We start from the raw sequence: 23,125 nt of genomic DNA, 5'->3' as shown, positions 1-23,125 counted from the left end.
GGATCTATGCACACAGTAGCTTCCTCTCTGCAAAAAAATTCAATCTCAAATCAGAGTGAAGATAATATAAATAATGCACAGATGGCAATGTTACAGTTAAAAGCTAAGCAGAGATAAGCAGGGCCCAGATTAAGGGCTGACGGCATGCACAGACACATGCAGAGCTCCTAGGTCCTATAGCTGGAATGCTGGATGCATTTTTTTTTACGGCCGGTAACAAACACTACTGTCTTATTCTGTTCGGTTGTATATTTCTAACATCGTTTTATGATCAGTCAAGTCAATGCTCTGATGGAATGTTCATACTATACGGATCACATTACATGTACTAGCGAAAAGGGGAGGATACAGGCGAGCGAGAATTTTTTTTTTTTGGTGCGCTTTTGGTTTCAGTCGCTTTCTTAGGATTGGAAAAGGCGCTGTATAGGGTCTGCGTAGTAGGAAGGCACCGGTGGAGGAAATGGAGTGTGGAGCCGTCACTCTTCCTAAAAACAACAGGAGAAAAAAAAAATCTCCCTCTGGGATTCATTAGGAGCGCAAAATGTCATCGCCCCATGATGATTGCGTCTCCAGCTGCATTCTTTTGCATGAAAGGGATCAGAACTAGTTCCATTTAAGAAGCCCGATTAATTATTGATCGTCTAATCGTATTTATTACACTCGGATGATCCACTAAATGCCCATCACCAAGCTCCTTACCCTGTCGTTCTTGGAATAAATCACAACATGCATCCATGGCTTGATCGATGCCTGGATGTCACAAGCTAGGTTTATTTGGTTTCCGGCACCCAAACATGGCAAGAAATCTGCCAACTTTTGGACAGCCTGCCTAGCCTGATCCATGCTGAGTGTGAGGTGACCATGCATGTAGAACAAGCATGCAGCATATTCTTCTGGCGACCTGACACCTTGGATCATGGGCAACGGTCAGAACATGCATTCGATCGCAAGTACTACCTGCAAGGATGTTACACTGTTCATAGAGAGAGGCCTGCGCCTTTCTCCACTTGAAATATAACCACTTCATCAGATATTCAGATCAGATGTATATTTCTCTCGTGCAGTTGATGGCCCCCATGACTATTCTTTGGTGATGGAACACACACATGCAGCTGCAGGCTGCAGCATGGCCATGGAGACTCTGCGTGGAACAGATTCTCCTTCCTCAACCACACACCTTTCTTTATGGGAGATGTTTGTTTTTGGCGACCCCTGCTGGTAGCTAGGAATAGTTTATTTATGTCATGCGTGCATGCTGAACATTTCATTCTTGTTTGCATTATCAGAATCCTGAAGTTTTCAGTCGGAACTCAGAGGGAGGATTTATCTAGTAATCCTACGATGTGTAACTTTCTTATTTCTTTTCCTCTTTCTCCCCTACCTTTTTGGACAAAGAGAGACGTCAAGAGATTTCAGAACAGACACATCATGGGGCAAAAAAAAAAAACTTGGTCCGCCAAGCCATCCATCGACCATTAATGGCCGGAGACGTCGGAATCCGTGTTCCCCGGGGTTAATCTTTTCCGAGCTTTCGAATCGTGAGATTGATGCAATGTGCCTTATGGACCTGACAGCTCCCGTTAATGGGCTTGCGATTGCTTGCGACCCTCTCCCAGCGAGAGATCAGGCAGCGAGAGAGAGGCGTCGCTGTCTGGAGTGATTGGGATTGGACACCTTATTAGCTTCCAGAGTTGGCGGCAGGATCAGGATTCAGCAACACACCAAAAAATCTATGATATATGTAAATGTCAGCCCATCAATCAATGCTCCAATTCCTAGCTTATGCGGCGTTAATGGTTGGTTTATATATTCCTCAGCATGATTAATTCCGACGTTTGTTCCTTTGATCCAATGATCATCCCCTTTTTAATCCCTTTCCTGCCTTGTTCCGGCGGTTGCATGACGTCACCCGCCTATCTGAGTTAGTTATCTCAACTGCCATGAAACTGCACTCCCACCATTATTCCTATAGCTTGACCCTGAATCTGGTTTAAACTGCTACCGGCGATTATTCATAACTGTAACTTGAACAGGATATAGATGTTTATTCTGCAGATTTTGATATCCTAATGCAGTACCCTACCAACTTGCATCACCGACCCTTTCCTTCTTAATTCCGATACTCCAACCTGATTTGTACTTGGAAGGTCGTCCTACATGTACATGTGCATATATGTACACCAACTTGCAGCAGGTAGCGGCTTCAACTGAATTCTTCTCCTCTCCCGGCCTGGAATTGGATATTTCTCTGCAGTTGCGCACTACAGATGGCCGGAATTGAGTACTGAAACCAGTCTAGGGACGACGTGAAGCTCGCCAACAACCGCATACACACACAACACCATGCTTATGTTATGCATCAATGTACCCATGGCGTACTATGATATACACTGATCACGCATACACGTACCGTACCTGATCGCCCCTCCTTTTATTCTGACGGATATGTCGGGCTCCACTGTTCTGGGACAGCTACCTGCAACTGCGCGAGTGCCCTAATGAAGGTACTACATGCCGCACAGTTGCCTTTAATTGGAATCCCCTCACCTTTAATCTGTACTGCACCCGATGCATTGATTGCACTTTCGCATGCAGTTAATCCAACTGGGTGATGAACACGCCCCGGACAGATCGTTATCTGCAGCTAGCTTCATCGTATGGAGCAAGAGCCAAAGAGGATATCTCGACGAGCTGAATCATTATTGTTGCTGGTGACAGCATGCATCATCTTGGTTCCTTTGGACATGCGGCGCGCTCTTAATTCCATCCATCCCTCCATACTCTTTTGAGTGTGTAGAAAGAAAATTTAATTTCTCCTCGACCCGATCCTTTCCTTTTTCTTCTCTTTTCCTATACATTTCATTGTCTGTTTGAACATGTGTCCAAAATCGATCGCAGTATAATCAGTAGATGTTGCATATTCAGTCAGACTTGAAAAGAACAGGAGTACATAATGTTGTTTTGAAAGGGAACAAGAGTTTGCATATGTGGAGAGGATCATAGATGAATTATTATCCAAATAAGCTAGTAGAAACGACAGTGACCAGCAGCTGGACCTCACTGCTGCACCTTTGATTAGTCAGCAATATCTACAGAAGATGCCTTGCTTAAGTTACACTTCTAGCCATAGTAATTAACCACCATCCAATAACTGCTCCCCAAATAAGCAACCCCAACCGCATCTTGATATTTCTGATGGATTGCACAATTACCATAATTGGATCCCATTTATTTAGCAGCGCAAATGGTGTGTGTACAAGCACATCACTTACTTGTAAGCAAATTTAACCTCTAGCTAGCTTAATTAGCATCAGCTCTGATGATATCCCAAGAGTTAAACACATGCATGATGAGGGATTGAGAGGGGAGGAGGATCAGTAAACCTGCTTGCCAAATGTGTCTCTTTTGACAGTGCCACATATGTTGCTGTTGCATAGATCATGTGCGCATCAAGTGGGCCGGGGGGGGGGGGGGGGGGGGGGGGGGGGGCAGGGGGGTGGGGGCTGCTGGTTAAGTTTCTCCAGCCAGCCAACAAGTTTCTTGTGATCCTGGGTCACCTCCTCCCCTCCCTTCCCTTCTTCTCTAGCTAGCCCCCTCCACCTCTTCCTTCCTTCCTTCGTGCGGCGTAAGCATCGGCGGGGATAGGAAAAGCCTCGTCGAATGCGACAGGCCTCGCACGCGTCCTCCTCCTCCCTCCCCCTCTTCCCCGCCCCCGCGCGCGGCGGCGGCGGCGACAGGGAAATCAAGGGCCAACAGTGCCCGCGCTCCCCTGCCAGTAGCTAGCTATAGATCGAGCCGTAGCTCTCGCCATCATCGGCCGGCTTCTCGTAAGCGGCAGCTGCACCCACGATCGATCACACCGACGGGTAGCCCTGGCCGAGCTAGCCATAGCTACCAAGCTTTTTTTTTTTTCAAACAAAGCTACCAAGCTATTGATAGCTCGGTTCACGCCCTCCCTCCCCTCTCCGTCCGTCCTCTACCACGGCCCGGCCCGGGCCCTGTAGTACTAGACCAGTACCACACTATGTTGCTTGCTCCCCTACGCTTCTTCTTCCTCCTCCTTCCTTCCCCTGCATATATGATTAAATAATCCCAGCACCAAGCTATATATACTCCATTCCTACCAGCCAGAGGTCACACAAGGTCCAGCTACAGCAACATAGTGTGTAGATGTGTGTTGTTGCAGCTGCTGATTCTTACCACTCCTCATCGATCTCCTTCTTCCCTCTCTCTCCCTCCTCTTCTCCTCACATGTCCAGACATATAGCCAGCTTCAGATAGGCAAATTGGATTGTGTTCATACAGATCAGATCACAGTGAAGATATAGACAAGCTAGCAGGAGAATCGAAGATCCATCTATAGATAGATATATAGCTAGCTAGGGATCTATCCATCGACTGATATAGCTACTGGCAGAAGAAGGTAGAGCCATGGGCCTGAGGGACATCGAGCTGACGCTCCCGCCGGGGTTCAGGTTCTACCCCAGCGACGAGGAGCTGGTGTGCCACTACCTGCACGGCAAGGTGGCCAACGAGCGGCTCGCCGGCGCCGGCGGGGCCATGGTGGAGGTGGATCTACACACCCACGAGCCATGGGAGCTTCCTGGTACGTACCAATTGCCCTACTATACCCTCCCAGTTAATTAACTAATTTAGCTTGTCCCTCTCTCTAGCAAGCTACCTTACTGCTAGTATCTCTTGGGCTGGTTAATTAGCTCGCTTGATTGATTAGCCCTCAACTCCGTGTCATGAATGGGTAATTAGGCACGCAACCACGTTCTATTGGTCCAGTTATGTTTGTTTCGTTCTTGCTAATTGAGCTGCTGTGTGTCGCGTATCATATTAATTCACAAATATGATCTGATCAAGAGCACCTTAATTTGATCCTAACAGTAAGTGTTGCTTCTAATACAAGTTTCATATTTTTTTGACATCAATAATCCAGCATACTAATACTAGTACTACATTTTGGTGCGTGCAATTTGGGGATAAATTGATATTCAACACCAAAATAATCATGTGATAATTTGTTTGAGGAAAAGAGAAGAAAGAAACAGCTGCATCTGTTTCGTACCAGCATTTGGACATTGGTTTTATTTCCCCTTTCAATTCCCCCTTTTCCTGGCTAGCTAGTATGATTTGCATCTCAAAATTACAGAATTTCCATCATTCCTGACTGTTTCTAACGAACCCAATTAGTAGTACTCTACTACTGATTGCATGATGATTTGAAGTTCTCTGTTACTGATGATGGATGCTCGTGTTCATATATGTGCGCTCCTGCGCCGCCACCAGACGTTGCGAAACTGAGCACGAACGAGTGGTACTTCTTCAGCTTCCGCGACCGCAAGTACGCGACGGGGCTTCGCACCAACCGCGCCACCAAGTCCGGCTACTGGAAGGCCACCGGCAAGGACCGCGTCATCCGCAACCCCAAGGCCGCCGGCCGCGCCGTCGTCGGCATGCGCAAGACCCTCGTCTTCTACCGCGGCCGCGCCCCCAACGGCATCAAGACCAGCTGGGTCATGCACGAGTTCCGCATGGAGAATCCCCACACCCCACCCAAGGTAAGGTGTGCATACTTGCATATGCATACTACTCAAAGCCACTTTGATCTATGTTCATCAATTAGTTTGATGATCTATGTTCCGCATGTTGATTCTTTAGATTCTTTTTCTTTACACATGTTTGTATGCGTGTACGTGCATGCAGGAGGATTGGGTTCTGTGCAGAGTTTTCTACAAGAAGAAGGCCGACGCGATGGATTACGCCATGGACAACGAGCGAGACGTCGCCATGCCTCACGGCGCTGATCATCCGGGCTACTCGCCTCCGTTCCCCGCCCTCGGCAGCGGCCACTACCATCTGCCACCGCCGTCTTCAGACCACCACGGCGGGGGCGCCGGGGCCGGCTCCCTCAACGACTTCCCCGCCATGGCCCTGCTGCATCATCAGCACAGCAGCATATTCGACTTGCACGGCCAGCCCCACGACGGCGGCAGCAACGTCCTTGCGGCGGCGGCGGGGTCGAGAGACGGCGGCGCCGCCGGCGATCAATGCGGCAGCGGGGTGCTGATGGACCTAGGATTGGACGAGCACTACAACTACAACTACAACAGCCTGATGCAGATGTGATATCATATCGGTGCTGCAAGCTAGCTAGCTGCTCCCTGCAGTGTGTGCGCTAATGACCAGCTTCATCTGATCTTATTCGTTCTCGTCATCTTTGTGCAGATTCGATCGGTTGCGCATGTAATGCACGCGTAGCGTGTAGTTAATCTACGGGATTAGGAGTGCTGTTCGTTGCGTTTGGGTTGATGACTAGGCTGTGGTTGGAGTTCTCTGATTCGTGTACATATTTGTGGATCGGTTTATTGTATTGTTGGCCGGGGATGGAGCTGAAGTTTGGAACCCTTTTGTTGTTATTATGTGTAATTATATATACCATTCTTAGCATCGCAGTTGGAGTTGTTTCAAATTCTTGTCAATCAAACTTTTTCAACAACCTTGATCTTGAAAATTAGATAAATGTAAGATTGAAGTTAGTAGTATAGATTCATCATGAAAAGTACTTACTTATTAGACATCATATATAGAAAATGCTAGGCAGGGTTCTGTATTATAATTCTTGTGTTGATGTTCTAAATGACTTCGTATTTGTGATATACGCGGTAGTGATATGTGAACAGATAAATGGCAAGCTAGCTTGCATGCTTGGACAGTTCGAGACACCGATGATGATGTTTACAGACGTAACTATCTTGTCAATACCAAACAGCACTTTTATGTTTTGCACGCATGCATATACATATACATGCGTGAATGAAAGACTTGTGTCATCAACATGCGTAAAAAAATCTCAGTGACAGAGGAAGCAGGGATAGCTACGTTAAATATGTTGAAATGCTAGTATCTGCCAAAGGAAAAAAGAAAGTAACAACCCCTCGTCTTGTTGCAGTCATTTTACAGTATGCTTATTCATTAATGAACCTAATTATTGAGGCCTCGAGAAGAATGTGTGGTGCATATCCAGAGCACAAACATTCCTTCCACGAGTACGCATGCTGGCATGCATGCATGTACTGATTAAGCATGAGGGCATAGTAGTATATGACTAGGTCAAATCCATCATCCATGGCAGTATTCTAGTTGCAATTAATGCCACAGGCCTCTACTGCTCTACTACACATATAATACTCCATGCATTTGGCTGAGAAACCTGCTGCCTGTACACATGCAGTGATCCTGCCAAGTGCCAACTGCCCAATTTCGCGCTAATCTGGGTTAAGCGACAGTGGGTGAAACTGTGGGAGGGCCTTTGCATGTCCATTCTCGAAACATTCCATCGCTCGTGCTCGGTGGCGATCGATGCTGCATCAAAGCCAGCAGTGCATGGCCAGTGATAGCATCATAGCTATTCACTACCAGGAAGAGAGACCAAGAGAGGACAGATCAGATAGCAGGTCTGGGCGGTCTGGTTAACCCAAGAGGGGAAAAGGAGAGCCCTGCATATGCATGTGCCTCCTGCATCTCCGGTGTCTGCTAGCTCCTCCTACTGCTGCATGGCCATCTCAGCTGTGTCGCCGTCCCTTACGCTGAACACGCCCACCAGGCGCCGCCCAGCCCCCACAACGCTTGCTCCTCGTTCCGTTGCTCCTCTTGTCATCTACCTTTTCCTCCTCCGGCCGGCCCGGGCCGGCCCTACACCGCAAGATCCATGGCCACTCTTTCTGAAACCCTGACCGGTCGATCCATGCAGATCTAGCTAGCACAATTAGACCACTAATTCGTCGATCGACTAGTGCAGCTGGGTTCTGATTTCTGAAGTCCAGATCATATCGACATTAATTATATTGTTAACTGGTGTTCAGGCAAAAGTTCTACAGTGACGCGCCTTTACTTTACTTCTTCTAGAAAAGCAGTCAAATCTTGGCCGGCCCAGCGTAGCGTGCAGTGTTTAGCCCTAGCGTTATAGCTTGTGTTACCATTTCTCCGAATAATCCTTACGCTTAGCATGCATTGCATTCAGCTTTTGAGAGAACTGACAGGGCGCGTTGAAACCAATTAGCTAGAAGTACTGTACCTGTTACCAGCACGCATGTATCAGTCATCACATCACATTTTCACACCCCAGCTGGATTACCATTATCTCATTGCTTGCAGTAACCTGACTGCAATACAATGGAGATGATGCTCGCTAGCTAGGGCCTAGAAGATGGAGTGCAACATGGTCATAGAAGAAGAGAAGGACCATGCGTTCCCCTCCTCGATCGCTCGCGCTCCCATTTCATGGATCAATCAAAGCACCTTTTGTCTCCTCCACACTGCTTCCATCTCCTTTAATTTCGGTCGTATTATAGGACCACTGTTATGCACATTTTTTTTCTCTCTCTCTCTTTTGCTTCTTGGATATCAATTGACACTCAATCTCTATGGGATCTTCGGGCATATCGTGCAGCTTTACGTTTGCTCACCATCAGAGACTGGTCCTGACGTTGGCTCCACTGTTGTTGTCTCCACTGATTGATCATATCGAATTCGGATGCTGATTGATCACACATATTTAGCAAACTGGAACAATCAAATGTGACTCATCTCCCTGCCCATAATCAGAGAGGGAACAACTGTAATTTGCTGTGTGACGGATGCATATATACATGCACGGTACAGTTCCATTTTCATGTGATGTTGTAATCCCTGAAATTCTTTGGAAATTGTGATTGGGAGGATTATTGTTTCGAGTAATTAATAAGCATATAGGGCCAACAAAACCTTTCATGATGTGGACTAGTCATTCTGTTATTAATTATGTATCCATTTGTATGATTATTGCAACATGCGTGCATTTTGCTTGTACAATATCCTGTAAACTCTTTTTTCTTTGCATTTTTCTTCCTTTAATTTCCCTGCAATGGTTTTCTCTGTATTAAATCTGAATTTCTATTCTTATTTGTAATCTTGTCTTCTAACTTAAAACCTGAAGGTCAGATCGATATTTCTATGCAGATTGTTTTGTGTTCTAACTTGTCTAGATGATCGGTTGATACTTCATGATCATTAATTTGGCGGTGTCTTTCATGGATAGATCTCTGATGAGACAAGTAAAAGCGACCTTAGCTGTATGTATGTGACTAAAAGAAAATGTACTTAGAGAGGAGAATATATAGAGAAGTCCATACGGAAGCCCCTTAAGTTAAAAGACTTTTTCAATTTGACCCTCGTATTTTATTTTTGTTTAGCCAGTTGCACCGTATAGTACTTCCATAAACCTACATAAGTCAAAACTCTTCCACGAGAATAATGTAAATTAAAAGTGTACATCAATAAGGGATGACGTACTTACATACATACCCACTGTATATATTTATTTGCCTTATTACCCACCTAACTTAATCCATCAGATATGGTAAAGTAATGCTTGCAATATAGACCGAGATTAATTATGTACACATGCTAGCTAGTTAGCTAATGAAGTGCTAATTAATCAAACCACACTACGTGTTATGCTTTACTCAACCATGCTTAATTGTATACAGAGCAAGTGTGCCTTTTTTTTTTTCTAATAGCTTGGAGATAGTTAGGTAACCATGCAAGAGGGCTTGTCCCGGCCCGAAGCAACTAACCTGGATCTGATTGGATAGTGCATTGCAAAATGTCTCCTGTGACGAACCTGCCAACATTCCCTTGCTGGTTGGTGTCATGTTACTTACAAAAACACCGACAGAACGTCAGATGGCGATGCCACGCACGCATCCGGTCGTTGCTCATTCGCCTGGCACTGCTGAGCTCCATTTGCATGGTCTAGGGTACATGAGTTTCTAGTATATTTGCACATTTGTTATTGTATATGAGCGCATCGTGTCATGCTATTATGCCAGTGGTTACAGGAGATCATGTCTTGCATTCATAACTATGCTCAAGGCTTTATTACTTGTCGTGTCTAACCATCTCGACCCAAAACTTATTCATTGTGTAATGAACGGTGCATCTCCAACTTATTTTCTAATGAACGATTTGATGATGGTGATGACGACGATGATACCCATAAGCTGGCACCTGGTTTATGATGAAGTTGTTTAGCAGGCATTATATATCCATAAGCTGATGAGCTTACCAGAGATGGACTGACGCACAGTACTCGAATTGGCAGTTCGTATAGTATACACAAAAAAAAAATAAGGGTTAGGTGTTGCTGACACTGATCAGATGCCCACAAAATAAAGCACTGCTCTCCAGGCCAGGAATAGTTTTCTGGTGGCAGATCGATATGCGTGCGCATGTTTCTGTTCCGAGAGGCAGGCATGCATGCGTGCATGCACCGACACCTGGCGAAGTTAGGCGTGTGACACACCCGTCTTGCTTGTTTGCGTGTATATTGTACCATATATGCATCGGCATCGCCTACCTTGCACGTAAGTTACGTCCATTCTGAACAGAATCCCGATCGCTCAAGCGAGCCACAGGATTTTAGTTACAGCGCTGTCTCTGGCCAGCCAAATGAAGCAGAGGACGACAGGTATACACGATCTTTGTCTTGTGAGAAGGTCAATGAGCTTGGTTGCTGGTGGATCGGAGTCGAGGCAAGCCAGCCACCGAGCACGAAACAGAAAGCCACGTTCCATGGGAAAAAAGCAGTGTTCCGAAAGAGCCGGCCGGCCGGTTTCGGTTCGATCGATCGCTGTTCGCTTGCTGGTAAGTAGCTTTTTAATTACCCCGCGCGCGTGTAGCAGTGGTGGCGAGTTCCGCCTCGGCCTCGCCTCTTTGAGGACTGGCGGAGCAAGTAAAGCGCGTCGCCTTTTTGGCCCCTGCTTTTGCTGCTGCTGATGCTGCCCCCGCTGCTTTTGCGTCACTCGCCGATCCCTGCGTTCTCCTTTTCTGGCTTGACCACCGACCGACCGGCCTAGTAAAGCTGCCAGTTTGACCGGCACGCACGCCGGCGCCGCCATTCTTTCTTGCGTCATCAAAAGCTAGCTGCCTGCTCTTGTGTGCTGTCAATCTCTCTCTCAGTCTCAGTTAGAGGCAGCAGGCAGCTGTGGAGGATGTAGCAGCAAGTAAGAAAACAGATGGGAAGAGCCCACGCGGGCCCAAAAACCTAATGGGCCGATGTGCTTTCAGAATAGACTGAGTAGTGTTGTTCGTTACTTCAGGGGGGAACTATCGGGCCAACATCATCATTGCAAAGAGAGAGTGCAATTTTCTGATTGACCAATTTTCAGCCCATACAACTGACTGGCCTTCGAGCCTTTGTATTCCAACTGCGTGGTGCTATAACACGACGCCCAGACATGTTCTTTCGTGGCCCAAGCCCAATGCGCAACACCCCGTAACCAAGGGTCAAAGACGTGTGGGCCCACCATCCATATAGGTCGGTGCATACAATCTCTGCCCACGAAAGCACGGGCCAGGCCACACCCACATGTGTCTTCCGAATCATCCTAATCCTAATCTTATCGTGCAAGGAACGAACGGCCGCAGTGCATCACTGCACGGCCACACGCAGACGCAGGGCACCACAGCCGACGGAAGCGGCGCGATAATGACGACGCGGGACCCAAAGCCACGTCCCCACCGACCCACCCACCTCGCGTGCTCTCCTCGCTGAAGCCTGCTCTCCTCGCTGAAACTCTGGGTATTACCCTATCACATGTCACATCGAATATTTATACTAATTAGAAGTATTAAATATAATTTAATTATAAATTTAATTGCACAGATGGAGTCTAATTCGCGATACGAATCTATTAAGCCTAATTAGTTCATGATTTGACAAAGTGGTGCTCTATTAAGCCTAATCAGTTCATGATTTGACAATGTGGTGCTACAGTAATCATTTTGCTAATGATGGATTAATTAACCTTAATAGATTCGTCTCGCGAATTAGACTCCATCTGTGCAATTAGTTTTGTAATTAGCTCGTGTTTAGTTCTCCTAATTAGCATCCGAACGTCCGATGTGATCCTGCTTAAATTTAGCACCTCATATTTAAACACCCCTTGGTAGACGCGTACAAAAGTGCTTTGCGTGTAGTAATGACATAATATCATGAATTCACGTCGGTAAGTTAGCAAAGAAAAAAAATCAAGCCGGCATCTTCCTCTTTCTCCTTTCCTTTTCTTGCGTAAATAAAACATATTCGCTTCAGCTTATTCAGCCGGCTTATCAGTCACCGAACAGTATTTTTCTCTCACAACAATAAGTTATTTCAGCTTTTTAGCCGGCTTATAAGTCCAGCCGAACATGCCTCTTTAGTATATTCAACAAAAGTGCAAATGAAAATTCCAACGGAACATTAGCTAAAAGTTAGGAGAAACCTAGTGGATTTTTTGAAGCTTAAAAAGTCAAGGAAATTTGTAAGAAACCTTGGAGCACTGATAATGTGGCAAAAATAAGTTTCATACTCGGATTATTCGCAAGGTGCGATAAGATAGGCAGAGGTTTAATAATTCGGGTAGAATTGAACTACCTTATATTAAAAAAATACTAAATTGGGGATAATGTTTCTTTTAGCACCATCAATTACAATCTTAATAACTTCATGTTATTTCTCTCTACTTAATTTAGAAAGTGGACTGATAATTCTGGAATTATTCTTATCTGGTAACAAATCCGGCGACTCAAAGTCTGATGAGCAATCCAAAGTCCCATATAACTCTTCCTTTATATATAAGCTGCCAACCCTAATTTTCATCCTCCTCTCCACCCAGCCGCCACCGCAACCTACCATCACCGCATAGCCACTTCCTATCCCACGGCTGTCGTCCTCGACGCCACCGGTTTCCTCAGGGAACTCCTTTGCGATACCTAGCTCGACGGCGCCACCGGTTTCCTCGGGGAACTCCTCTGCGATACCTAGCTCGCTTGTCAAATCAATACAGCCGATATTCTTTGCAATCAGATTGAGCCTGCCCCGTTAAATCAACCCTAACACCATCGATGAGCTAGTTTTTTGTGATTCGCCTTCTGTCCCTCGCCACCAACCGGATCTAGATCTGGCGGCGACACCGCCGCTAGAGCCGCCACCTTACCACTCTTACGGTTCCTTCCAGATTCCCCAGTCTCGCTACCATCCCCTCCAACTGTCATCCACCAATACTGTGACGGGCCTACCGCTCTCCTCCCCAACCAAGTCGGTGACTTTTTCAAATCCCCCTCTACATTTAAACAACGAATCCCTAGCCTAAAGTTTGCTGAAGCTAATGGAGGCTACCAGAGTTCATGAAGGAGAAGTTTAGCACTATCACATCGCCAGATCGGTTAGTGAGAAATTCAATATTTGTTTCAATATTTTTTCTCATGATGAAATATGGTAAATAGTGTGATTTATTCTGGAAATCTCATATGGCATTAAAGAAGCTCACATGCTACACGTTGCCTTTTTCTCCTCTCCCACGTCTCCTGTCTTCGGAGAGAGGAGAAAATAGTCAAGAAAGGTGAGGTGGGTTCCTCCTTTTCTGCCTCTACCTTCCATACCATCCTCACCGGTCCCAACACCCAACCTCCCCAAATAAATTTTCTGTATTTTCTTTGCTTATAAAACATATATTAATTGATGTACCCACTTAGTACTATGACCACCATTACTAGACCTAACTAAAATACTGCAAACAAGGACAAAGCTGCCCACGGTTTAAGGCAAAAGGAAGCATAGCGCAGGCAGCCTTTGCTTGCTTGCTGTTCTTGCTCAATTCCAGCAACCCCCTATGCTTTTTCACCTTTTACATCCCTAGCTCCTCTGTGGCCTTGTGCTGCCGGATTTCTTTTAGGTTACCAGCAGGTAGAAGAGAATGTAGAATACCAGTTACCAAGCTCCTATAGGAAGCTGAAACCCAGCTGACCACCAAACCGCTATTTATCCTGCCCCTTGTATTTGGTCTTGCAGTATTCCCCTCCCCCTTTGCTGTGTGCCGCCCTCTCGTGGTGGATTGGATTGGATCTGCATATCTATCTATTCTATCTGTTCACAGGAAAAATAATAACCCCTGTGTCTGTGTTGCTGCCCTGACCTGGCTTAGGAGGTGGAGGAAGGTGTTGGTGATTGGGATTGGGCTGTGGCCTAGGAATTCCTGTTAGGGCCAGGAGCTCAGGGCAGCAGCAGGTGCAGGAGCAAACAGATCCCTGCAAAGAAACAAAGAAAAAACTAGAACCGGTAATCTTACAATTTTTGTTGCCGCTGCTGCAAGATCTTGGATCTGAACAAGTTTGTGGCAAAAAAATAACGAGCCTCACGAGCACGGCTGAGATGATGATGTCGGTGGGGCGATTGATTCTGACTTGAACGATTGAACCGGACCTCATCGCACGGATCTGTGCAAGAGCTGGTAAATCCCCCTCTTCTTGCTCTTCTTTTCCCATCGCCTAGATTGGGGATGTTCTAGGTCTAATTCTTGCTGTTGCAATCCCCTTCCCTTTTTTTGCCTGTATGCTTTCCGTATATGGATGCTGCTATTGTCATCTATTTTTCTCTTGGTCGGAAGATAATTATTTGCAGGTTTTCTGGAGTTGAATTTCTTAGATGAAGATGTGAAGTTAGATTGATGTCTACATGTCGCGATGTCGTAGCTAATTCGCCTGGTGTAGTGCATAAAAATTTCTTGCTGCTGCTGCTAGATTTGGATCTGGGAAGCAAAGCTGTTCATGGTCGGGATAATATCTCAGAAAAAAAAGTTGAGATTACTGTTTTTTTTTTGGGGGTAGAACCCTCGTCCATCCAACCACTTTACGTCGTCCAATCGCCATGCCCAGTGCTCTCCAGAAGATTCCAGATTGCTTTGACCTGGTGTGTGTGGTGTTCGTCATGTCTTGGGTAGGATGTAGGTCTTGAAGGATTTGGCTTCGTCAGGTGTGGATTGTTCGTCTTTGTGGCGATTTGCGATGCAAGTTCGTAGTCTGTTTGATCGGATAGGCCTCCTGGATTATTTTTTGAAAGCTTCTGAATGGTTTTGTACGGTTTTTGTCGTCCGGTGGCGTTTGAAATGGCAGCTGCTGTTTCTCTGTGCTTTCCGCGTAGTTTCGTAGCTTTCAGAGCATTTGGGGATCTGCTGCTTGCTTGCGTGCGTACTCCTCCTCCTCCTCCTCATGTTTTCGATTTGATTCGGGCAAAGTTGACCCGTACAGCATTTCCCCCATCTCTTATTTTGGCAAAAGTTTGGACTAGAAGAATTTTTTCCCTACATGCCCTCTTCTGATTTGCGTTCTGAGGGCGAGCCAAGCACTGAAGCACACCTGTTTTCATGCCCAGAGGCCAGAGCGCCGGGCCACCCCTGCCGGCTCCTGTTCGCATCCGCTGCATTGTTTTCTCTTTCCCCCAGGCGCCATTCGATCTCAACTCGATGAGATGGGAGATTGAACGGAGGGATCGGTTGCTGGATCGAGGATCCATTTGGGGGGAGGGGGAGCAGAGTGGGGCTCGAGTCCGCAAGTCGCGACCCAAGCCGCTGGATGCGGTGCGGGGAGCTCTACGCCCTCTACCCACCCACCAGTGCTCCAATGAGCTGCCGCCACGTTGCCCTCATTCATTTGGGCTGTTTGCCTTGCGGGCCCACTGGGCCGGTCTATCTGGAAAGGAGGGTTTTTCAGGTGGGCCGGCTATATACTGGTAGAAAAAGGCCTCTTCTCCCCACGGGCCTCGGCCTTCCTCGACGGTTCCTCCCCCACGTCCTCTCTGCTCCCGTCCTCCTCGCCCCGCTCCGTCCTTCCCGTGGTAGGAAGCCATGGAGTTGGAGGATGAGCTGCGGGACGTGGAGCATGAGCATCCCCGTTCCACCACCCAACTTATCCTTCGGAGCGCCGCTCCCGGACCCGGCGATCCCCGACTGCCGCCGCCGCCAACGGCCGCAGCCCGCAGGGCCTTTGTTCTGTTCGTATGCGGTTCGTATCGTACTAGCGGGCGGGGGCGATGTGATTGGGTTAGTGTCATCTCTGTCGCGACTCCCCTTCAATCTGTTTGTATCTACCGGGCTTGCGTCGCCCCGTGCGATGATTATTCGCTTGATGTTTCAGACTTTCAGTGGTGTGGCCTTGCTCAGTTGTTCATCAGGATGCTTTGGTTCCAGCAACTCCCTGCGCCTGAATGGCTCCTAGTGGTGTCGAAATGGTGGTTTTGGCTAGGCTTCCGTTGGGGTTTGGGCATTCTGTTCACTTCCACAGTAATGGACGTGTTGTACTCTTGTATGATTCTCAATTTCTCGTATTTAGGTGCCACTATCTGTAACCCGCTTCAGTTTAGTGGCTTATATGTTGAAGATGAGTGCTGCGGTGTAACTGTGGTGGTATGGTAGTTATAGTCGATCTGTACCCTGTTCTGCAGTTTTGATGCAAAGCAATGCATCATTTAATGCTTTAGCTCGAGATGATATGAATGTGATAACTGGAACAACTCTAATCTAATTAACTTAAAGGTAGACAAGGTTTTCTGGTTGACTTGGTTAGGCATTTCCATAGGGTCAGTCTAGTGTTTGTGTTCCCATCTTGGATTTATTGTATTTCTTGGTGTCATGATAAAATGTCTTTCTTTCATGCAGTACTAATTTTTTACTTGAATGCTTCTTGCAGGAATAATGGGAACAGAGTGCATTATGGCCACACTGAATGCGGATCCTGAACCCTCTTTTCCACCTGGATTTGAACCTTTTATTGACCTTGCTCTGCGGGGTATTCAAGATGATGCCAAACCAGATGATACTCATTCTAGTTCAGTGCAAGTAGTACAGAGCACTGAGAAAGATGTCGAAATTTTGGAACCAAGTTCAGCACATTGTCGGAGTGGCACACCTGCCAGTACTTCAGGGAGCCATGGTTGCAGGAAATCACTTCGTAACAGACCTCCCATAGACTATAGCCTCTTCGACCTTATCTCAGATGAAGAATCTGAAGTTGAATTAGCTGAAAAGGTTTTATTTGTGTATTGATTCTTCTTTCTTCTGCAATCCTATGAATTTTTTCTCAGAATTTTAATGTGGCTCAATATTGTCCTATTTTTTTGGACAGGGAGTAAGACCAATGAGACGCAGGCAACAATTACCAAAAGGAGTCCTTCGTGGCTGTGCAGAATGTGCTGATTGTCAAAAGGTTTGAGTAATTATGCTAAATTGCTGGAGGTGCTTTCCCAGAGATGTTTTTTTGTTGGCTTATGCACATCACATCATGCAGGTTGTTGCAAGATGGAATCCATCTGGTGCACGCAGGCCTGTTCTTGAGGAGGCTCCTGTTTACTATCCATCTGAGGAGGTACCTTGTTAATTGCCATATCATATCGTACAGTAGTATGAATGTTCGAAGTTCATTTTTGCATAAACTAATCTCATGGTTCCATCTTGTGAATCAGGAATTCAAGGACACCTTAAAATACATTGAGAGTATACGGCCTGTGGCAGAACCATATGGAATTTGTCGCATTGTTCCACCATCTTCATGGAAGCCTCCATGCCTTCTTAAAGAGAAGAACGTATGGGAATGCTCAAAATTTTCAACTCGAGTACAGAAGGTTGACAAGCTCCAAAACCGTAAATCATCCAAGAAGAGCAGAAGAGGTGGGATGATAAAGAAGCGGAGAAAGCTTTCAGAGCCGGAAGATATTGGTAACATTAATAGCAATCAAACTGGGATGCAGCAAAGCCAAGAGAGGTTTGGATTTGAACCAGGACCAGAGTTTACACTACAAACATTTAAGAAGTATGCAGACAGCTTCAGCGATCAGTATTTTAACAAAGATGCATGTGGTGACTTGCCACCATCGGTGGAAGATATTGAAGGCGAGTATTGGCGCATAGTTGAAAGCCCCACTGAAGAGATAGAGGTAAAAACTTCTAGTAGCATAGAAAATGCAGTGTCTGTTGATCCTGAATTTGGGATATCTTTAGATCTTGGCCCTGTTGGTTTCTGGTTTAGCTTTTCCGTGCAGCTCTGTTACCTCTGTCAACCCTGAATTCCTGATTTGCCTGTAGTGCTACATATTTTTGGTCCAACTGTAGCATCTTCCAAGTTCTTATTTCTGTTAGGAATGTTTTTAACATATGCTTGTGCTATCTTCTAACTTATCCGAAAACCCATTCTCATATAGGTAATATATGGTGCTGATTTGGAGACTGGAACTTTTGGTAGTGGTTTTCCGAAGTCCTCCCATGAGGTGAAATCTGATGTTGAGCGTAAGTATGCAGAATCTGGTTGGAATCTAAACAATTTGCCAAGACTACAAGGTTCAGTTCTATCTTTTGAGGGTGGTGACATCTCTGGTGTTTTGATCCCTTGGGTATATGTTGGCATGTGCTTTTCATCTTTCTGCTGGGTAAGATTCTTGTCGACACAAATACTTCTCTTATAATTATTATTGGTATCATAGATTATCCAAATTTAATATTATCATGTCCTGTCTGTGTATTTGCTGACAGCATGTTGAAGACCATCATTTGTACTCTCTGAACTACATGCACTGGGGTGCTCCAAAGATGTGGTATGGAGTTCCAGGAAAGGATGCCGTGAATTTGGAGGTAGCAATGAGGAAACATCTACCTGACTTGTTTGAGGAGCAGCCTGATTTGCTCCACAACCTGGTAAGAGTTTCCCTCTTGATTGTGTATGAAGCACCACTGCATTAAAATCAAACACTTGCATGTGCAATAGACAGTAAAACCTTAACTGTACATGTGCCAAGTAAAGATGTGGTTAATATTATGTTTTCAACATATATGCAAGATGAAAATTTAGTATAATGATGTGATGATGGTTGATGGATATGTGGATTGGTCTTTGCCGTGGCTTGGGATGTTTGCATGAGTTGCCACTTTTGGTAGATATGAAATGTTTGGGGGGTGCATTTATAAGATGGCGACACCTTCTGCAGGTTACTCAATTCTCTCCATCATTGCTTAAATCTGAAGGAGTACCGGTCTACCGATGTGTTCAGCATGAGGGAGAGTTTGTCCTGACATTCCCACGGGCATACCATGCTGGTTTCAATTGTGGTTTCAACTGTGCGGAAGCTGTTAATGTGGCACCGTTAGATTGGTTACCAATTGGGCAGGATGCTGTTGAGCTTTATCGTGAACAGGCTCGGAAAATAACTATTTCACATGATAAGCTGTTGCTTGGGGCTGCAAGAGAAGCAATAAGAGCTCAGTGGGATATCCTATTCCTCAAGAGAAATACTGCTGATAATTTGAGGTGGAAAAGCATGTGTGGACCTGACAGCACCATATGCAAGTCACTTAAGGTAAATTGCCGATGAAACTATTGATAAGTATTTGTTTTCATTTAAAAATCAGTGAAATCTGACATATTTTTCCTGCTTAGGCAAGAATTCAGATGGAGTTGACACAAAGAAAAGATATATGCTCCCCATCTCAATGTAGAAAAATAGACGCTGAATTTGATTCTGCAGATAGGGAGTGTGCATTCTGCTACTATGATCTGCATCTTTCTGCTTGCGGCTGTCCATGTTCCCCAGAGAAATATACTTGCCTTATACATTCAAAGCAGCTTTGCTCATGTGACTGGGGTAAAAGATTTTTCCTATTCCGTTATGATGTCAATGAATTAAATATCTTAGCTGATGCTTTGGGTGGGAAGTTAAGTGCCATTCACAGGTGGGGTGTCTCTCATCTTGGATTAAGTTTGAGTTCATGTGTTAAACAAGAAAAAGACCAAGATCTGAAGACACTTAGCAGAGCAACTGATGGACCCAGAAGGTCCTACATGTCACAGGCATCAACAGTATTGTTGTCACCTTCACTGGTTTGCAATGAACAGAAAAGCAGTGGAAATAAGATGCTGAACTCAGGTTGTTCAGAAATCAATACTGCTTGTCCTTCTGCAGAACAACTAAAATCGGCAAATGTTTCACCACAAAAGGAGCCATGGGTGAAGAATGATTTAGCATGTACACTAAATAATGGTGTCAGCCAATTACAATATAATGGAGGGCCTGGTGGACACAAAAACTCAGCACTAGGCTTGCCAATTCCTTCTGGTGTATCATTTTCTTCCAATGTTGCGACGAGGCCCTTTAGCACTTCAGGTGATATTGACATGAGAAATGCATACAGCTCTCTGCCAGTAATGGTTGATCATGGAAGCAACATGAAGCCTAGTTTGGAAAGCTCAAACAATTCCCATAGGTTAATGACATCTAGCACTAATGCATCTCTGTGTTACTCTTACAAGGATAAAATGCACATAACAACAGAGACTAATGGCTTGGTGACGACAGAGAAAGATAGCTGTCAGGCTCGTGCTGCATCAAGTCAGCCCTTTGTGAGAACTGTTTCAAGAGCACAAATTGTCTCTCAGGAAGCATCAGCTAGCATCTTTGCTTCAAAGCCACCTGTAGGCCCTTCAGTTGTGAAAAATACATATGGAGGTTTTAGTTCAGGAAGCGCCCATTTTGGGTATCCAAATTTTGGTAATCCGCTACCAAATGATGGGTGCCTTCAAAGAAAATCTGAATCTCTATCTGGTTTGGAAGCTCGGGGGCATTCACCTTTATTAGTGCAACCTGCTCTGGAAAATGGAAGTCCACAGAAGGGTCCTCGCATAGCCAATGTTGTGCATCGATTCAAGAGCTCAGTTGAACTTTTGGAAATTGGGGCTGTTGTATCTGGGAGGTTGTGGTCCTCAAGCAAAGCAATCTTCCCAAAAGGTTTGTTTTCTCCTGTCAAATTGGGATACCTCCATATATATATTCCAGCTTTTTGTCGATTTGGAAGCGATTTTGTTACCGGGAACTACCTTTTTGCTGCTTTGCCATCCTTAAACGTTTTTATATGTTATGCATGACAGTAGTCATACTAGAGGAATGCTTGTTGTTTGTTGGATGTCTATCCTCATAGATTTGATTCTCGTTAGCAGTTTGATCTATATTTTGATGTTTTCCTTAGCATGCTTTTATCTTTGTAAATACAGGGTTCAGAAGCCGAGTAAAATACTTCAGCATTGTGGATCCAACGCAAATGGCTTACTACATATCTGAAATATTAGACGCCGGACTGCAGGGACCTCTATTTATGGTAAGTTTCAGTTTTTTTTAACCATCTGTGCACCTATTCTTCAGTATATTTATATCTGTTGCTTGATGCATTTACAGGTGACTCTAGAAAACTGCCCAGGTGAAGTTTTTATCAATGTCTCTCCTACCAAGTGCTGGAGCTTGGTCCGCGAGAGGCTGAATATGGAAATACGGAGGCAACTCAGTATGGGAAGAGCTAACCTGCCTACACTACAGCCTCCAGGATCAGTTGATGGTCTTGAAATGTTTGGGTTCTCGTCACCGGCGATAGTTCAGGTGAGGAAAGCCTTCACTTGACCACTCTCTGAAACACACCTACGTCATGAAAAGTGTAAACTAGTTTCAGGGTTTGCATAATTTTATGGTCGTTGATGCTAGCTGACCCTGCTGGCACATACTAGGCTTTCCAACGATTTATTTGTGCAGCTTGTAATTTGTTGGAGGCTGACTGAAATCTGCGCAAACTGAAACATTCTTTGAATTCCTTTCAGGCAATCGAGGCGCAGGATGTAGATAGCATCTGCACAGAGTACTGGAGATCCAGGCCCCATGTTGTCGCTGGTGATCATGACAGTCGGCATATGCCGCCACCCCAGGGTCCACCGCACATTGCGCTGAGGGGGCTGTTCCAGAGAGCCAGCCGCGACGAGCTGCGAGCCCTACGGAGTCTACTGACGAGCAATAGCAGCCTGGACGATAGGACCAGGCAACAGGCTGCCCAAATCCTCGACGAGGAGATTGCCAAGCAGTGGCGCTGACAAGCCTAAATAGAACTTCTAATCTCTTGACGGCATGGAATTTTTGTGACGGGACCAAGCAGTTAGGCTTGCTCCTTCCGTTGCCCTCGTGCCCATTCTTTGCATTCTTGTGTCCATGCTCCCTGACATGAGGATTTTGCCACCATCTGGGTGTTCTTATGCGGATCGGATGACTGACAGCTCACCAACTGACCAGCGCACATACCGTTATGTTCCTAAATGTTCAGATAAATATTGTCCGTCTCCAAACTCTTGTGGTGCCCTGCTGTTCTTATGTCGCTTGAAGTCAAATATTTTTTTACCTTCCTTTTACCGAGGTGGCAGAATTCTGGCACATGAGAATAGAGTTTTTACTGAGTTGGTCAGAGCGCAACAGGCCGTGTACTTCATGTTCTCCGCTGCACAGTAGACGTATACCAGTATATGCATGCTTGCTGTGTATGCTGTGTGGTTGCTGGTTGCTACTAGCAAACCGCTGCTAGATACCAGTATTCCAATGAACCCCGTCTGACTGGTAGCTGCCATGTGGGCCATCCTTATTCTACTGTGGTCTGCCTCAGTGTTCTTGACTTCTTGCTTACTCATGTGTTTGGACGACCGTCCCTAGTGCAAATGTTCCATGTGTTTTTGGCTCTGAGCTCGATCGGAGAAATGTTCCATGTGTTTCGCACGGTTAAATTCATCGAACGTAGAAATGATTTTATGCAAATATTTGTATGTCGGCACACTTGTCATATTCATCGAACAGGCTAAGCTGTCACTGATCTCTCCGTGTAGTAGTATAGTAACTTTGTCGTTCGAGCGCGTTCCGGATGTTGAATCTGCTGATAGCTACTACCCTGACAAATAGCTCTGATCCATGCAGCCACTAATAGCTGTCACTAACAGAGTGGATTGGTTGAGCACTGCTTGTCACTTTAATGTGAATGCAGTTATAGGATAAAAGTTAATCCAACTATTTAGCACCAAGTCTTTCCTTCTCCGACAAAAAAGAGATTTTTTGTGGATTTAAAATTCAAGCATATAGTTATTAAAATAAAATTTTTATGCATGCCACATTAGTCTAATCTTTTTAAGGCAAATGCACAACCATTTCTATATGCCTAACATAATCTCCAATGAGCGATGCATGGCCAAAATGTTAAAAAAAGATAGAGAACAATCAATTCCATGAATCCTAACTCTACCCACCATTGATATATATATATATATATATATATATATATATATATATATATATATATGAAACTACCAAAGCTTGTTCTCGGAGCTTCATGAATCCTTTTTATTTCTTGTTACAAAACAACACCTACCTAAAAATACAATCGTGTTAATTTAGCCCATGGAAAATTTTCCTCTTGCACACGAT

The 23,125-nt window shown here is 45.4% G+C and overlaps 2 protein-coding genes across 5 annotated transcripts; both read left to right on the top strand.

Moving 5' to 3' along the window:
- The first annotated feature begins 3,557 nt into the window (after positions 1 to 3,557).
- LOC117841452 (NAC domain-containing protein 79) lies at positions 3,558 to 6,461 on the top strand. Its single transcript, XM_034721828.2, has 3 exons — positions 3,558 to 4,606; positions 5,296 to 5,567; positions 5,713 to 6,461. The coding sequence occupies exons 1-3, from the start codon at positions 4,432 to 4,434 to the stop codon at positions 6,133 to 6,135; spliced, it is 870 nt and encodes a 289-aa protein (XP_034577719.1). The 5' UTR covers positions 3,558 to 4,431; the 3' UTR covers positions 6,136 to 6,461.
- A 7,127-nt stretch (positions 6,462 to 13,588) lies between these two features.
- LOC117841485 (lysine-specific demethylase JMJ703) lies at positions 13,589 to 22,068 on the top strand. 4 transcript variants are annotated; one of them, XM_034721875.2, is made up of 13 exons: positions 14,349 to 15,905; positions 16,000 to 16,145; positions 16,552 to 16,889; positions 16,987 to 17,067; positions 17,149 to 17,226; positions 17,324 to 17,794; positions 18,059 to 18,283; positions 18,387 to 18,548; positions 18,839 to 19,207; positions 19,288 to 20,632; positions 20,896 to 20,999; positions 21,077 to 21,274; positions 21,490 to 22,068. In XM_034721875.2, exons 2-13 carry the CDS (start codon positions 16,070 to 16,072, stop codon positions 21,754 to 21,756), a joined length of 3,714 nt encoding a protein of 1,237 aa, XP_034577766.1. In that variant the 5' UTR covers positions 14,349 to 15,905; positions 16,000 to 16,069; the 3' UTR covers positions 21,757 to 22,068. The 4 variants fall into 4 exon arrangements, with proteins under 4 accessions (XP_034577768.1, XP_034577766.1, XP_034577769.1 ...); XM_034721878.2 differs by having other exon boundaries at positions 16,000 to 16,167; XM_034721877.2 differs by lacking the exons at positions 14,349 to 15,905; positions 16,000 to 16,145 and adding an exon at positions 13,589 to 14,318.
- The last annotated feature ends 1,057 nt before the right edge of the window (positions 22,069 to 23,125 follow it).

Source organism: Setaria viridis, chromosome 1 (assembly GCF_005286985.2).
Source record: "Setaria viridis chromosome 1, Setaria_viridis_v4.0, whole genome shotgun sequence".
Taxonomy (NCBI): domain Eukaryota; kingdom Viridiplantae; phylum Streptophyta; class Magnoliopsida; order Poales; family Poaceae; genus Setaria; species Setaria viridis.
The sequence above is the reverse complement of the archived record's forward strand: the minus strand, read 5'-3'. Positions and strand labels throughout refer to the sequence as shown.

Coding starts and splice junctions, on each gene's coding strand:
- LOC117841452 (XM_034721828.2), top strand. CDS start 4,432: ATGGGCCTGAGGGACATCGAGCTGACGCTCCCGCCGGGGTTCAGGTTC. Junction 4,607..5,295: donor CGAGCCATGGGAGCTTCCTG/GTACGTACCAAT, acceptor CGCCGCCACCAG/ACGTTGCGAAACTGAGCACG. Junction 5,568..5,712: donor ATCCCCACACCCCACCCAAG/GTAAGGTGTGCA, acceptor ACGTGCATGCAG/GAGGATTGGGTTCTGTGCAG.
- LOC117841485 (XM_034721875.2), top strand. CDS start 16,070: ATGGCTCCTAGTGGTGTCGAAATGGTGGTTTTGGCTAGGCTTCCGTTG. Junction 18,284..18,386: donor GCTTTTCATCTTTCTGCTGG/GTAAGATTCTTG, acceptor ATTTGCTGACAG/CATGTTGAAGACCATCATTT. Junction 20,633..20,895: donor CAAAGCAATCTTCCCAAAAG/GTTTGTTTTCTC, acceptor TTGTAAATACAG/GGTTCAGAAGCCGAGTAAAA.